Source organism: Pongo pygmaeus, chromosome 5 (genome assembly GCF_028885625.2).
Source record: "Pongo pygmaeus isolate AG05252 chromosome 5, NHGRI_mPonPyg2-v2.0_pri, whole genome shotgun sequence".
In the NCBI taxonomy this organism is placed as follows: domain Eukaryota; kingdom Metazoa; phylum Chordata; class Mammalia; order Primates; family Hominidae; genus Pongo; species Pongo pygmaeus.
In genome coordinates, this window is record NC_072378.2 from 15,467,436 (window position 1) to 15,483,257 (window position 15,822).

The following is a 15,822-nucleotide window of genomic DNA, read 5'->3' on the forward strand; positions in this document are numbered from 1 at the left end:
ACTGAAATCTCAAACTCGGGGCACAGTCGCAGCCCAATAGAAAATTAATAAACTAGAAGGCAGGATGAGTAAATCTGCCATAATGCAGCATAGAAGAACAAAGAAAGGAAATACAAGAGAGCGTAAGAGGTACGAAAGACGCAGAAGCGTAGCATCTGGTCACATTTCCCCAAAGCCAAGAAGGGGAGAGAACTCTGTTCAAAGAAGCTGATGATTTTCCCGAATCGATGAAAGACCTCAGGACACAGATTTAAAAAGCAAAACATTCCAAGCAAGATCAAAGCGATCCTCACCTACATCAATTGCTTTGAAGTTGAAGAACATCAAAGACAAAGGCTCTCTAAAAGGCAGCCAGAGACAGAGGGCAGGTTAAGAAAGAGAAGGAAATAGTTAGGATGACAGGCAACTTCTGAACAACAATAATAAAAGCCAGAAGACTGTGGAGTAAGTTCAAAGAGGAGAGAGACATGTCATCTCTAAAATGGTGTAACATTAGGTATCAGTTAAGATCCAGGAGAAACGCAGAGACCAAGAAGAAACACGTCATCATCAACCTGCTGTCGCTAGAGGCACAGTGAAGGAAGGGCTGAGTGCAAGAAAGCATGTTAAGCAAAGAGACCTGTGAGCGTGTGAGTTAATGTAAAACCTGGAATGGAACAGTCATAACGAAGAGTCACCAGGGCCAAGTTACCCTCCTGAGCAAAGACACGGGGGTCGGAGAGGAGGGTGCTCAGAGCCACAGCGCCGTGAGATTGTGGCTTCATCTGGGAGGAAAGTGAGTCTTCTTATCTTCAGGCTCAGAAAATCACTAAAGTTCAGCACTCGAATGAGAGGTAAGAGTAATTCCTATTTTCAGTTGGGGAAAAGTGTTATGGTTTAGATGGTCCCGTGCTTGGCAGCAGCATCCCCGCCAACTGAGCCAGCCTGCTCTGCCTCGGACTTGGCCAGGGGTTGAGCTCAGCCATGCAGGGACAGCAGTTCACTGGGCTGGATCTTCAGGGCTGAGTCGTCAGGGAAATTTGAAGGCACATTGGTCAGGCTTCTTGTTTTTGGGGGCACGCTTCTGAGGGTTTCCTTTCTGACCTACGGAAGCCCTTTGCCAAGGCCTTTCTGTCTTTTAGATTTTGGCTTCTGACTTCAGTTTTGAAAGTCTGTCTGTGCCATCTTCTTGAAAAGGGCAGGAGTATAACTTAAAACAGGAGAGAAAAAATTGGACTAAGAAGCATAGGAAAAGCTTTCAGGAAAATTCTGTAGCAACAAATAAGATGGTAATGGGTGTGTCAGTGATCACAGGAAACGTCAATGGGCCAAACTTGCCAGTTAAGAGATTATACGACTGAACTAAAATAAAATCCAGCTACCTTCTGTTTACAGGAGACAAATATGGAGACACAGAAACATGAAAATGTTTCTTAAAAAATGAAAAGATATAATGAGCAAACAAGAAGAAAGCTGATATAGCTATATTAATATCAAAATAGATTTTAATGAGAAACAAAAGTAATATTGGGATAAAAAGTAGTACTTATGATTTAAATGGTTCAATTCACCAGGAAGAGAATCTAAAACTTCTATTTTTGGTTACGTTTTTAAAGTAAAAAAATGGCAGAATGACAATGAAAACATAATATCCATAATCTTGGGGGCATGTCACTACACCTATTTGATGACTGACATCAGCAGTCCCAAAGTTAGTAAGAGAAATCGAAATCCCATTCTCCAATCACAATGAAATTTAGTTAGAAATTGGTAACCGCTAGGAAAACTTTCACACATCTAATTATTTTTAAAAAACATTTATAAACAGTTCACAAATCAAATATGAAATGCTAATGATAAAATTTACCCAGAAATTATGAATGTCAAAATTTGTAGGATTCAGCTAAAATGGTACCCCTGCAAGAAATCCATAGCTTTGAATGCCTTACTAGAGAGGAACGCTGAAAATGAAGCCTGAGTATTCAACTTGGGTTAGAAAAAAACAACCGCCCAAAGCAAGCGAAACTGAAGAGAAGTTAATGAAACAGTAGAAAGAACAAAGAAGCTGGTTCTTTAGGGGAAAAAAGCTTAAAAATGGTTATGTTCTGGGTAAGACTCATCGTAAATAGAGATGAAAGGAATAAAAGGCACATGAACAATTTTAAAAATGCAAAAGCAAACCTAACCAGGAACACAGCTAAGGCGGAGACGCACACCATGGGCAACGTTATGCTGACATATCTGACAACTAAAGACAATTCCATGGAAAACTTGCCAAAATTAAGAAGAAATAGTAAATCTCTATAACTATCAGAAAAAAAGAATAGGTAGCTCTTCAAATAGAGTAGTCACTGGTATCAGCATCGGAGGCAAGTTCTACCCAATACTCAGGAATGCATGAGACAAGTGCACTTGCAGAAAGATCCAATACCACTAACAGGCCCAGTGTGTCTCTGTCCAGAAACTTACTGCAATTCCACTCAAACTGTAAACAAGGTTCTTCAACAAACTTGAAACTGTGTCATTTAAACTAAAGGACAAGACCCCAAGAAAAGTCATGGCATCTATGAAGAAAATAAATGCATGCAGACGTGCAGGGCAGGTCAGGAATGGCTCCAGCGGACTCAGGCTTCACTAGAAAACATTTTCTCAGCCCCAGGACTCCTGACACTTTGCGCCAGATCGTTCTTGGTTGTGGGGTGTCCTGGGTAGTGTGGGGTGTTTAACTGCATCCCTGGCCTCTGTCCACTAGTTGCCAGTAGCACACCCTTACCCCAGGCACGACAAGCAAAATGGGTCTCCAGACATTGCCAAATGTCCCCTCGGGGGCAAAAGTGTCCCCAGCTGAGAACCAACACTTGATAACTAAGTATACCACAGTATGGTTTTGGCTCAGGGATAGGCGGCAGAAGAACGGAGCCGAAAGAGAGGCTTGAAGACTAGTGAATATACAGAAACTGCCAAAGGTGTCATTTCATTCCAACAGATTACCAAAAATTTAAAAATCTGATGCTACCAAGTGCCGGGAAAGATGTAATCAGATGTGCATATGTGGCTGGGGAGACTGGAAACTGGTGCAAATGTTTTGGCAAGAAATTTGACAGCATCTAGTAAAATGAAAGACAGCCATGTCACTGTGACCAGTAATTCCTCTTCTAGTTATATACGCTAAAGAAATGGTTTCCAAAGTGTGGTCCCCTCAGCATCACCTGGGAACTTGGTTATAATGCAAATCCTCAGGCCCCACCTCACACCTGCAGTGGGCCCAGGAATCCATGTTTGAATAGCCCTCCAGGGGACTGTGAGGCTGCTCAAGTCTGAGAACAGCTGATCTTAAAGCAACTCTTACGTATATGTACAGAGAGAGATTATAAGAATGTCCAAGGCCGGGTTTGGTGGCTCACGCCTGTAATCCCAGCACTCTGGGAGGCCCAGGTGGGAGGATCACTTGGGCCAAGGAGTTCGAGACCAGCCTGGGCCACATAGTGAGACCCTGTCTCTCCAAAAAATAAAAAATTAGCCCGGCATGGTGGTGCACACCTGTGGTCCCAGCTACTCGGGAGCCTGAGGTGGGAGAACCACTTGAACCCGGGAGTGCCAGACTGCAATGAGCTATGATCATGCCACTGCACTCCAGCCTGGGTGACAGAGTGAGACTCCATCCTAAAACAAAGTCCATGTCAGCATTGTTTTTATTAAATAAGAAAACTGGAAACACTCATCAATACATCAATGAATAAATTACATTTATTCAATGGAAATAAATATTTAAGAATGGAAATCAAATTAGAAGTGAATGTATCAGTATGGATGATTCTCAAAATCATAGCACTTAGGTGCACTGTTGCCCGTTAATTCTATCTTTTCTAACTTTATTGTAATTTTATCATTAGCCCCAAACCTCATTCTCTTCCCAGGGCACTGGCTCCACGCTGGAGCATCCCAGAGCTGATCAATCCCTCTGGAAACGGGCATCCCTGGCTCCATAGGATTCTATTTTGCTGAACTACCAGTTCAGAGACACAAGAGCCTGAAATCTATGGAAACACAGAGCCAGAAAACCCAGGCACAGACCAGGACATCTCTGAGGTATTTATTAATAAGTAACTGCAGGATACCCTGACACTCAGCAATAAAATGAAAGCAATAAAAATGCTTTACTAAGAAAATGGCAGTCATGTCAGGCAGAAGATCAAACCTGGGCTAGGGTCTTACAAAACATCTAATTATGTCTTAACGGCATGGAGAGGCCTGCGGGGCATGTGGTGGGGCCCAGGCCCCCTCTTGCTGCTCAGCCCTCCCGGCACCGCCTTCAGTCCTCAAGCCTGAGAGCCTCTGTGCTTGGGGGCCGCCTGGCCTCAGCACCATCCAAGTGGGCACAGATGTGCCTTCACCCCTTCCTCTGATGATTCTCTGGATAAACTTTCCATGGCCTTGTCTTAATCAAGAAATGATGCTTCTGAAAGTGAAATTCCACCTGCTATTTCTGATTTAGTGGCATGAGTCCAAAACACCATGTTCGCTGTAGAGTTTTTTAAATTGTGATTGATTCTCCTAAATTAATACTAATCCTTGGAGATGAAGATTCCTCCCTAAGAAAGGTGCTGTGGCTCCTCAGGCTGGGAAGTCTGAGCTGGGATGCCCGATTCCCGTGTGTGGCTGTCTTTCAGCTCTAGCTCAAGAGAAAGCTAGAAAGCCCAGGGCTGCCAATTTTCTTCTTCAAAGCTTTCAAAACCATATATTGGCAACATGTGCCTGATTTTTACCTTAAAAAAATGAGCCCAATATTTTCTTGAAACTTAATCTTTGAGATACCCCAAACCACAAAAATTTAATCACTTCATATTTCCTTGCAGGTATTTTCCAGCAGGTATCTGCTAGACGTGTTCTCTCTGCCAGCCCGGTGCCTTGCTAGCTGTGGAGCAACTGCAGTACGTGCCCGTCCCTGTCACCAGGGGCTGGCCATCAACAGAAGCTGCTCCTTCCAAGCCAGCCACGCGTCTACTACTTCATCATCCTCTTGGGGGTGTGTCCACGGCTCTCCCTATAATGGGAGCTTCCTGAGAGGCACTTTCATTTCTCTGTGCTTCCTCTGGGCTCACCAGCAAGTGCTAAACTGAAGGAAGATAGAGTTAAATTGTTTAGCAATCAGAGTTTCTATGACTGTCCATCATCACTGCATCTCTTCTATGACATGAGACATTGGTGCGATGTGTCATTATGTTCAAATGTGTGGGTCGGCCAGGGTGTATCTGTATGGACTGAATGTGTCCCCGTAAAATGTGTATGTTGAAGCCCTAACCCCCAATATGAGGACATTTGGAGCTGGGGCCTTTGGGAGGTAATTAAGTTAGATGAGGTCAGATGGACATGGCCCCTGTGGTTGAGATTAGCCCTAATACCAAGAGATAGCAGAGAGCTCCACCCTACTGTTGGCCACGTGCACACATAGGGAGAAGGGGGCCCTCATCAGAAACCAACCACGCCAGCATGCTGATCTTGGATCTGAGGCCTCCAGAACTGAGGGAAAATAAATATCTGCTGTTGAAGTCACCCAGTCCATATTGTTTTGTTATGGCAGCTGGGGTAAGACAGTGTCCTTCTCGGTTTCTACCCATAACAGGATAAAAATCCCTGGAGCAAACCCTCTCCTTCCTCCCAAAGGAGCCATGGGAAGCCACTCTCTACAATTTGCAGCAAACGTGGAAGCACCAGAATCCTGCACGTATGCTCAGAGGAAACGCACGGAGGACAAATGCAGGGTTGCAGGATACAAGAATGGTGAAGGCTGACTCCAGAGAACGTTGTTAAGCTTCAAATCTATACTGTGCATTGGAAGGTAAACAAGCATCATCCACACAACTAACTGACTGCATTCACCAGCACACTCTGAGGTCTTCAGCTACTACTATTCATCTGTTTTTCTCAACATTATTTTCTTTCCTCATTCTTGGATTTCTTTTATTTATTTTTTGAGATGGAGTCTTGCTCTGTCGCCAGACTGGAGTGCAGTGGTGCGATCTCAGCTCACTGCAACCTCTGCCTCCCAGGTTCAAGCGATTCTCCTGCCTCAGCCTCCTGAGTAGCTGGGACTACAGGCACGTGTCACCACGCCCAGCTAATTTTTGTATTTTTAGTAGAGATGAGGTTTCACCATGTTGGCCAGGATGGTCTCCATCTCTTGACCTCATGATCCACCCACCTCGGCCTCCTAAAGAACTGGGATTATAGGCGTGTGCCACTGCACCTGGCCTCATTCTTGGATTTCTTTAACCTCTCCTTGGAGGGGACACAGAACTGGATGACAAGGAAGAAACACTCCTGGGGGATGTGGTTGGGGGCAGGATAGAGAGAACAAACGACAGGGCCAGGCAAGCCTGGGGAAAGGATGAAGGCTGAGATTTGGGGGGTTGAGGGAGGTGTCCAGGAGGTGATGAGACGTTCAGGAGAATGGGAGGGCAGGAAAACGGGAAGGTTTGGACGGGTCTCCCTGCTGCCCGGGGTCTGGTACTGCCTGCGTGGCGCAGGCTGGAGGGAAAATGTAAGCTGCCCAGCGCCGCTGCCCTGCCCACCCGTGCTGCACCTCTGAGTCACTCAGTTCTTCCAAAGGAAAAGCTGGGAAGAAGGAGTTCAGTGTATGGACTTCTAATCAGCTTGTTCCTTACAGCACTATTTACTGAGGGAAAGATTTTAAATGTTCAGCTAGGGAAACTGGTGGAATATATTAGGATACATCATGACAAAAAGATGCAGCCTTTGACACACAACCTCTCATAGTATTTTTAACAACAGGGGGAAAGAGCCCTATATAACATGAAGAAAAGTTAGAGACAAAGCCATATATATGTACGGTCCAGTCAGATAGCAATTAGATAAGCAGACTCGACAGAGACTAGAAAGAACACACGAAAAGCAGTAACAGGGACTATTCTGTACTGGAGAATTAAGGGCAATTTTTCTTTTTTCCATTTTGGTAATTTTGCAGGTTTTCTAGAAGCATAATTTGTGTTTGTAATCTTTTTTTTTTTGGAGACAGTCTCACTCTGCCACCTAGGCTGGAGTGCAGTGGCGTGATCTCGGCTCATGGCAACCTCCGCCTCCCGGGTTCAAGTGATTCCCGTGCTTCAGCCTCCCGAGTAGCTGGGATTACAGACATGGTGGCCAACTAATTTTTGTATTTTAGTAGAGACGAGGTTTCACCATGTTGGCCAGGTTGGTCTCAAACTCCTGACCTCGGGTGATCTGCCTGCCTTGGCCTGCCAAAGTGCTGGGATTACAGGCGTGAGCCACCACGCCTGGCTGTATCTGTAATCTTTAGAGGTATTAAAAAAATACATCTTCAACTAAAGCTTAGACTGATAGAAGAGACAAAAGCAGGGCAAGAGAGAGGTGGCCCGACACACACATTTTGGTTGCCGGGGTCTCATAACAGAACAGAACTTCTGAGGACTCTGCCCCATGCCCTGCTCTGGGGAGAGGGGTCCATCGCCACCCTGCACAGCCGGTGAGTCCCCGCTCCAGCAGCCCCAGGCCCCACTCGCCTCGCCGCTCTGCGATCTGCAGGTAGCCAGTGGACAGGTACTGCTCCATGTCCTGCTGGAAGGCTTCCTCAAAAAACTTCTGCCGCTCCTTCAGCTTCATTTGCTGGGTGTGCTCCATTTCCAGGACCTTCTGGGCGTGCTCTGCATCTAGTTCAGCTGAGGAAACAGAATAACTGGGGTTAGGGTTTGAAAAGGGACTGAGAGAGGAAATGGGTATAAACAGCTGCTCGCATCCACCCTCCAAGTGGATGGAGTCATGCCACGTTGACAGACTGGGCTGGTGCCCCGACTGCGTGTACAGCTGGCCTCCTTGTCCCCCAATCTGCTGCACTTCTTCCCCTACCTGGGCGGTCAGGCCCTTCGTTCCACACCTTTGCATGTGCTGTTCCCTTTGCTGGAACGACCTTCCCACCCGCATCGCCCATTCATCAGTCACAAACAGCTGTTCACCTTCCAAGACCAGCTTCTCAGGTCGTCGTCCTACTAACTCCAGTGGAGTCTGCTGCTCCGTCCAGATGTTTCCGCATCCCTGTGTTTAGACTTTTGCAGCTGACTTACAAAAATTGCAGTGCAATTGCTAAGGATTTGGAGTCCCTGCAAGACTGTGACCATATATGACTCATTTCAACATGCTGTCACTCAGCTCAGTGCCTGGCACACAATAAGCTCTCAAGGTATGTTTGTTAAAAGTATGTAACAGTGGAATACTATTCACCCTTAAAAAGGAGGGAAATTCTGACACACGCTGTAACATGGGTGAACCTGGAGCACATATGCTAAGTGCAGTAAGCCAGAGTCACGAAAAGGCAAATGCTGTGTGCTTCCACTCATATGAGGTACCTAGAGCAGTCAGCTCGATGGAGACACGAAGTGTGCTCTCAGGGCTGGGGAGAGGGCGTGGGGGCTTAGTGGTTAATGGGTACAGATTTTCAGTTTTACAAGACGAAAGACATCTGGAGATGGATGGTAGTGATGGATGCACAGCATGAATATATTTAATACCACTCAGCTGGACACTTACGAATTCTATGTACACATAAAATGGTAAATTTTATGTGTATTTTACCACAGTAAAAAGTTGGGAACAGGGCCAGGCGCGGTGGCTCATGCCTGTAATCCCAGCACTTTGGGAGGCCGAGGCAGGCGGATCACCTGAGGTAAGGAGTTCGAGACCAGCCTGGCCAATACGGTGAAACCCCATCTCTACTAAAAATACAAAAATTAGCCAGGCATGGTGGCAGGCGCCTGTATTCCCAGCTACTCAGGAGACTGAGGCAGGAGAATCACTTGAACCCAGGGGGCAGAGGTTGCAGTGAGCCGAGATTGTGCCACTGCACGCCAGCCTGGGAGACAGAGCGAGACTCCGTCTCAAAAAAAAAAAAAAAAAGTTGGGAACAAAAAAAGTAAGTATGTAGCCATCATGGTGTATTACAAAGTGCTTAGTCTTGGCTTTTTAGTGTTTACTGACCACACAACCTAATCAGTTAACCTTTTCATCTGAAAATTTGGGATAGAAATATTAACTCAATATTGATATGAAACATGAAAGGATGTGAAATAATTTTATAATTTAAGGGACCAGCGACCCTTCAAGATAAGCCTGAGTCAGCAATATACAAGGCAAGAACACTAACATAATTAACCTTCACCTGGTCATTCAAGCAAGAACCCCAAGTCTCCCAGCTATAAACACTTTCCAGTAGTTTAACTTTTCCTCAAGGCACGTGATATGGTTTAGCTCTGTGTTCCCACCCAAATCTCATATGGAATTGTAATTATCACATCAGAGGAGGGAAGTGATTGGGTCATGGGGGCAGTCCCCCCATGCTGTTCTCGTGATAGTGAGTAGTTCTCACTAGATCTGATGGTTGTGTAAGTGTCTGACAGTTCCTCCTTCACATGCTCACGCTCTCCACCTTGTGAAGGAGCCTGCTTCCCCTTCTGCCATGATCGTAAGTTTCCTGAGGCCTCCCCAGAGCCATGCAGAGCTGTGTCAATTAAACCTCCTTTGTTTATAAATTACCTATTTTTTTTGAGACAGAGTCTTACTCTGTTCCCCAAGCTGGAGTGCAGTGACAGTGGTGCGATCTCAGTTCACTGCAACCTCTGCCTCCTGGGTTCAAGCAATTATTGTGCCTCAGCCTCCCAAGTAGCTGGGATTACAGGAGCATGCCACTATGCCCAGCTAATTTTTTGTATTTTTAGTAGAGACGGAGTTTTGCCATGTTGATCAGGCTGGTCTCAAACTCCTAACTCAAGTGATCTGCCTGCCTCAGCCTCCCAAAGTGCTGGAATTACACGTGTGAGCCACTGCACCCGGCCTCAGGTATTTCTTTATAGCAGTGTGAATATTGACTAATGCAGCCAATTGGTACTGGAGAGAGTGGGGTATTGATATAAAGATACTTGAAAATGTGGAAGGGACTTTGGAACTGGGTTATGGGTAGAGGTTGGAACAGTCTGGAGGGCTCAGAAAAAGACAGGAAGATATGGGAAACTTTGGAACCTCCTAGAGACTTGTTGAATGGTTTCAACCAAAATGCTGATAGTGATGTGAACAATGAAGTCCAGACTGAGGTGGTCTCAGATGGAGATGAGGAACTTATTGGGAACTGGAGTAAAGGTCACTCATGCTATGCTTTAGCAGACTGGTGGCATTTTGCCCCTGCCTTTGAGATCTGTGGAACTTTGAACCTGAGAGCAATGATTAAGGGTATCTGGTGGAAGAAATTTCTAAGCAGCAAAGCATTCAAGACATGACCTGGATTATTCTGAAAGCTTTCAGTTTTATGTGTTCACAAGGAAATGGTTTGAAATTGGAGCTTATGTTTACAAGAAAAGCAAAGCACAAAAGTTTAGAAAATCTGTAGCCTGACAATGCGACAGAAAAGAAAAACCCATTTTCTGGGGAGAAATTCAAGCCAGCTGCAGAAATTTGCATAAGTAATGAGGAGTTGAATGTTAAGTGCCAAGACAATGGGGAAAATGTCTCCAGGGCATGTCAGAGATTTTGGCAGCAGCCTCTCCCATCACAGGCCCTGAGGCCTAGGAGGAAAAATAGTTTTGTGTGCCAGGCTCAGGGCCCAGCTGCTCTGTGCAGCCTTGGGACATGGCACCCTGCATTCCAGCCACTCCAACTACAGCCGTGGCTAAAAGGGGCCAAGGTACAGCTCGGGCTATTGCTTCAGAGGGTGCAAGCCACACGCTTCGGCAGCTTCCACATGGTGTTAGGCCTGCAGGTGCATGGAAGTCAAGAATTGAGGTTTGTAAACCTTGGCCTAGATCTCACAGGATGTATGGAAATGCCTGGATGTCCAGGCAAAAGTCTGCTGCAGGGACAGAGCCCTCATGGAGATCTCTATTAGGGCAGTGCAAATGGTAAATGTGGGGTTGCTGCCCCACCACCCCCACAGAGTCCCCACTGGGGCACTGCCTAGTGGAGCTGTGAGAAGAGGACCACTGCCCTCCAGAGCCCAGAATGGTAGATCCACTGACAGCTTGCACCATGAATCTGGAAAAGATGCAGGCATTCCAATGCCAACCCATGAAGGAGCTGCCCAAGGCCATGGGAGCCACCCCTGTAACCTGGAAGTAAGGCATGAAGTCAAAGGAGATTATTTTGGAGCTTTAAGATTTAATGACTACCCTGCTGGATTTCAGACTTGCTTGGGGCCTGTAGACCCTTTGTTTTGGCCAATTTCTCCCATTTGGAATGGGAACATTGATCCAATGCCTGTACACCCATTGTATCTTGGAAGTAACTAACTTGCTTTTGACTTTATGGGCTCCTAGGCCAGACATTTGCCTTGTGTCACATGAGACTCTGGACTTAAGACTTTTGGCTTAGGCCAGGCGCAGTGGCTCACGCCTGTAATCCCAACACTTTGGGAGACCAAGGCACACAGATCACGAGGTCAGGAGTTCAAGACCAGCCTGGCAAACATGGTGAAACCCTGTCTCTACTAAAAATACAAAAAAATTTAGCTGGGCATGGTGATGCATACCTGTAATCCCAGCTACTCAGGAGGCTGAGGCAGAAGAATTGCTTGAACCGGGACCCGGGAGGCAGAGGTTGCAGTGAGCCAAGATCACGCCACTGCATTCTAGCCTGGGCGACAGTGCGAGACTGCATCTCAAAAAAAAAAAAAAATAATAAGACTTTTGGGTTAATGCTGGAATGAGTTAAGACTTTGGGAGACTGTTGGGAAGGCATGATTGGTTTTGAATGTGAAAAGACATGAGATTTGGGAGGGGCCTGGGGCGGAATAATAGAGTTTGACTCTGTGTCCCCACCCAAATCTCATCTTAAATTGTAATCCCTATGCTGAGGGAGGGAGGTAATTGGATCATGGAGGCAGTTTCTCCCATGCTGTTCCTGTGATAGTGACTAGTTCTCATAAGATCTGATAGTTTTGTGTTTGACAGTTCCTCTACACGCTCACACTCTCTCCTGCTGCCTTGTGAAGAAGGTGACTGCTTCCCCTTCTGCCATTCTTATAACTTTGCTGAGGCCTCCCCAGCTATGCAGAACTGTGAGTCAATTAAACCTCCTTTGTTTATAAATTACCCCTCTCAGCTATTTCTTTATAGCTGTGTGAAAATGGACTAATACAGCATGTACAGAGAATACAAAAAATGAAATCAGAGTCAGACATTTACCATTTTTGACCTGGTACATGGGTAAAGGGTTATTTCTAAACTTGCTTTTAGATCTTAAATCCTTTGTGCTTCACAGGGGTGCAGGCAGAATCCTAAGGTGGCTCTGAGACCTGCTCCCTGGCGTACCTGCCCTGCACTCCATAGGCCTGGGGCTGGGATGGGTTTTACCCTGTGCCTAGGTGATGTCCATGGCACAGCTGACTCCTTAAAGGGGGAACATCTGGGTGAGCCTGGCCTAGCCAGGCTTGTGAAGGGAATTGGGCCTTCTTGGAGAAAGATGTGAAGCGTGACAGGGATTTGACACAGGGCCATTATCTGTTGCTGGGTTGGAGGATGGAGGGGGCCACGTGGAAAGGAATGTGGGTGGCATCCTGGGGCTGAGAGCAGCCCCGGGCTGACAGCAGGTGAAAGAAAAAGGGCCTCCATCCCACAATCACTAGGAGCCTGAACTCTGGCAATGACCTGAAGGGCCCTCATACAGATTCTTCTCCAGTGCCTCCAGAAAAAAATGCAGCTCTGCGACCCCTGATCTCAGCCTCATGGAATACTGGGCAGAGAACCCAGTCACACTTTGCCTAGACTTCTGCCCTACAAACTGGAAGCTGATAAATTTGTTTCATTTTAAACTGTTATGTTTGTGGTTATCTATTACACACAGCAATATGGGCTTATTCCAAACAGGCTGTCTGTATGAATTCAGGTCCCTGACCAAATCTGGTTGACTGTAAAAATGAAAAAGGACAACCTGAGTGCCTTACCTTACATAAATATGTCCTAACTCCTACCCTGTGTCTGTGGCAGACACCCTGCTCCGCTGAGTTTGGGTGCTATTACTCCAGAAAATCTAGTCATCAGCAGAACTTTTCAGCTACCTTCTGTCCTGGGATACACTATAACAAACCATTTCACCCAAGGCATTGTTCCCTCTGGTTCAGCTCAGGGGAATATCAATATCTAGGGGTGTTATCAAGATTGTTAACAAAACAAACGCAGCAGCTCTTACCATGGACAATGGTGAATGAGGTCCGTTATCTGCCTTAGTCCCCGTCCACCCCCACATTCCCAGCACCACACTCTCAACTCCGGAGTCCAGCATGGCAGACCTTAAAACCCAGTGATGGAGTTTATCATCTCAAATCAGGTACAGTGTCTAATACTTAAGAATACTGTGGGCTTTCTTCTTATATTCTGATCTACATACATGCAAGAAGCACAAACTAATGCTAACCAAAGCAACATAGGAAAAGTAAATATTCCTAATTAGCATGTAATCACATGTATAATATTTCCTCTGTGTATTCTGCTCATACTGTTGCCAATACTGGGTGCCTTCTCTCCATTTCCCGCTACCCTCATCCCACATATGTGTTTATGTGGAGACAGTCTGCCACAGTGGGAAGAGTTTCTTGTGCTCACAGGTTTTGGGCTAGGCCCAACTCAGGTCCTACACTCCTAACGCCTCTCGGCACAGCCCTCTGGTCTACCTCTACGTTCAGCTGCAGCTATGGGAGCCAGTTCTGTGTGCGCTCATTGGTATGCACAGAGGGTCCCACCTCACAGCCATGCTTGTGTGGCTATGTTTTTCTGGTCAGAGTATTCTCTGAATCTCAGGGAACCCAGCCAGCACAGCCCAGAAGTTTTGTGGAATTAAGGCAGTTCTCAACCAACAGGTGACGGAGGTCAGTGTCTTAGGACCCTGGTCTAACATCCTTTGGGTGGACGATTCTAGGAGGCATTCTCAACACTTCTCAGAGATCCTAGTACGATGGCGCATCCTCACTGGCTTTAGCAGCTTCCTGTTTTTAGCTTCTTTTCCTCGCTGTCTCACTCTCCCTGTCCCTCTCGCTCCTGCTTCTTGGAATCGCCTCCCAAAGGACTTGCAGCTAAATCCTGGTCTCAGAATTTCCACATAACTGATTTCACCAGAGTTGCAACTTCTCCTCCATACAAGTGCGGTAAAAACACCTATTTCGTAAGGTTGTTGGCAGGATTAAACGAGGTAGCAAATACGAATCACCAAGCATACAGTGTTGGCCAATAGCTGGCAGCTAATATTAATATCAGCATTATTTAAACAACAGCCTCTTGAAGAGGGAGCAACACGAAATATTACCAAGAACCAGGACTCACTATGCACTGAAAATCACCTGCTCTGGGCCCCACTCAGATGCTTAAGAATTAGTTACCTTTCAGTACTCTTAATAAATCTGCAAGGAATTTAGAGTGTACTCATAAGAAAAAAAATTGAACTGAAGAGGATGTCTTTTCATTTGTTTCACTTCAGTTGTCAACATATCTGTTCAAATGATTCATGGCTGTCAAGTGCATTAGAATAAGTCAACCCTAAAATACATTAAGTATGCTTCAACTACTTCAAAGTTCAGCTAATCTTCTTTTAAAAAATAATTCCAGAATAGGCAGCTCAAAACCAAAGATCAATGCAGAAATCATCAAAGGGGTTTTAATTATAGAATATCTTGTTTTAACTGAATTAAGATTTTCTATAGATATATAACATAAAAACATTTTTCTCAAGACTACTTCTGCTTTAAAAGTTTGATTCTCTCATGTTGCTGAATTATTGGCCTTTCAGTTTATCTCAGTTTTTTCTACATCAGAATGAAATCTAATCATGTCTCGACCTTCACAAAGGAGGAGGGGTTAGATTAGGAAAGTTAAAATGACTTTCTTTTTTTTTTTTTTGACATGGAGTCTTGCTCTGTCTCCCAGGCTGGAGTGCAGTGGCGCGATCTCGGCTCACTGCAAGCTCTGCCTCCCGGGTTCATGCCATTCTCCTGCCTCAGCCTCCCAAGTAGCTGGGACTACAGGTGCATGCTGCCACTCCCAGCTAATTTTTTTGTATTTTTAGTAGGGACAGGGTTTCACCGTGTTAGACAAGATGGTCTCGATCTCCTGACCTCGTGATCCGCCTGCCTCGGCCTCCCAAAGTGCTGGGATTACACGCGTGAACCACTGCGCCTGGCCTTAAAATGACTTATTAAAAAAAAGGAGAAAAAAATCACTGTTTTAAGTTTTAAAACATGTTCCTAACTAGGTATCTGAAACATCCCCAGCTGTCTCCATCAGCTCCCCACTTCATCTCAGAGCCCTTTCTGTATATTGGGGCTGAGCACTAAGCCAGCTTCACTGAGGACCGAGTATAGTTGCACCACACCAGCCACTATTCAGGATGACTATGAAAAAGCACAAAGCGGGCAGTTAAAAATAACTTTGCTGCCCAGCAGCTAAGAGACATTTGCCCTTAGCGACGTGACTGAATGAGGATGTTCTAATTGTGCTGTGTGTACTGAAATCATCAATTGGGCCTGCATCAAGAAAACAACCAAATATGGGAGAGGTGAAATGATGGGAGGATATTTGAAGGAAAAATTTCAAATCTAGAGGTTTAACAGCATCTGAATTTTAGAATGAGGACTGAAAAATCTAAATTACAGAACATTTTCTAGAAGGAAAAATGACCCCTTGCTCACATTAAGATGCCATTTATTATACTGGGGAAAGCCAGACAAATACAAAGATGTTAAGAACTTCAACAAATGGACTTCAGATTAAAAAAAGGAGAAAAAAATCACTGTTTTAAGTTTTAAAACATGTTCCTAACTAGGTATCTGAAACATCCCCA

The 15,822-nt window shown here is 45.5% G+C and overlaps 1 protein-coding gene across 2 annotated transcripts in view; it reads right to left on the reverse strand.

Annotated features, from left to right (window-relative positions):
- Nucleotides 1-15,822, reverse strand: part of DTNBP1 (dystrobrevin binding protein 1) — a 143,078-nt gene that overhangs the window by 2,796 nt on the left and 124,460 nt on the right. For both annotated transcript variants that reach the window (XM_054491182.2, XM_063665839.1), the window contains one exon: nucleotides 7,521-7,676. In XM_054491182.2, coding sequence (XP_054347157.1) covers nucleotides 7,521-7,676 — 156 coding nt within the window. The remainder of the gene's footprint in view (nucleotides 1-7,520; nucleotides 7,677-15,822) is intronic.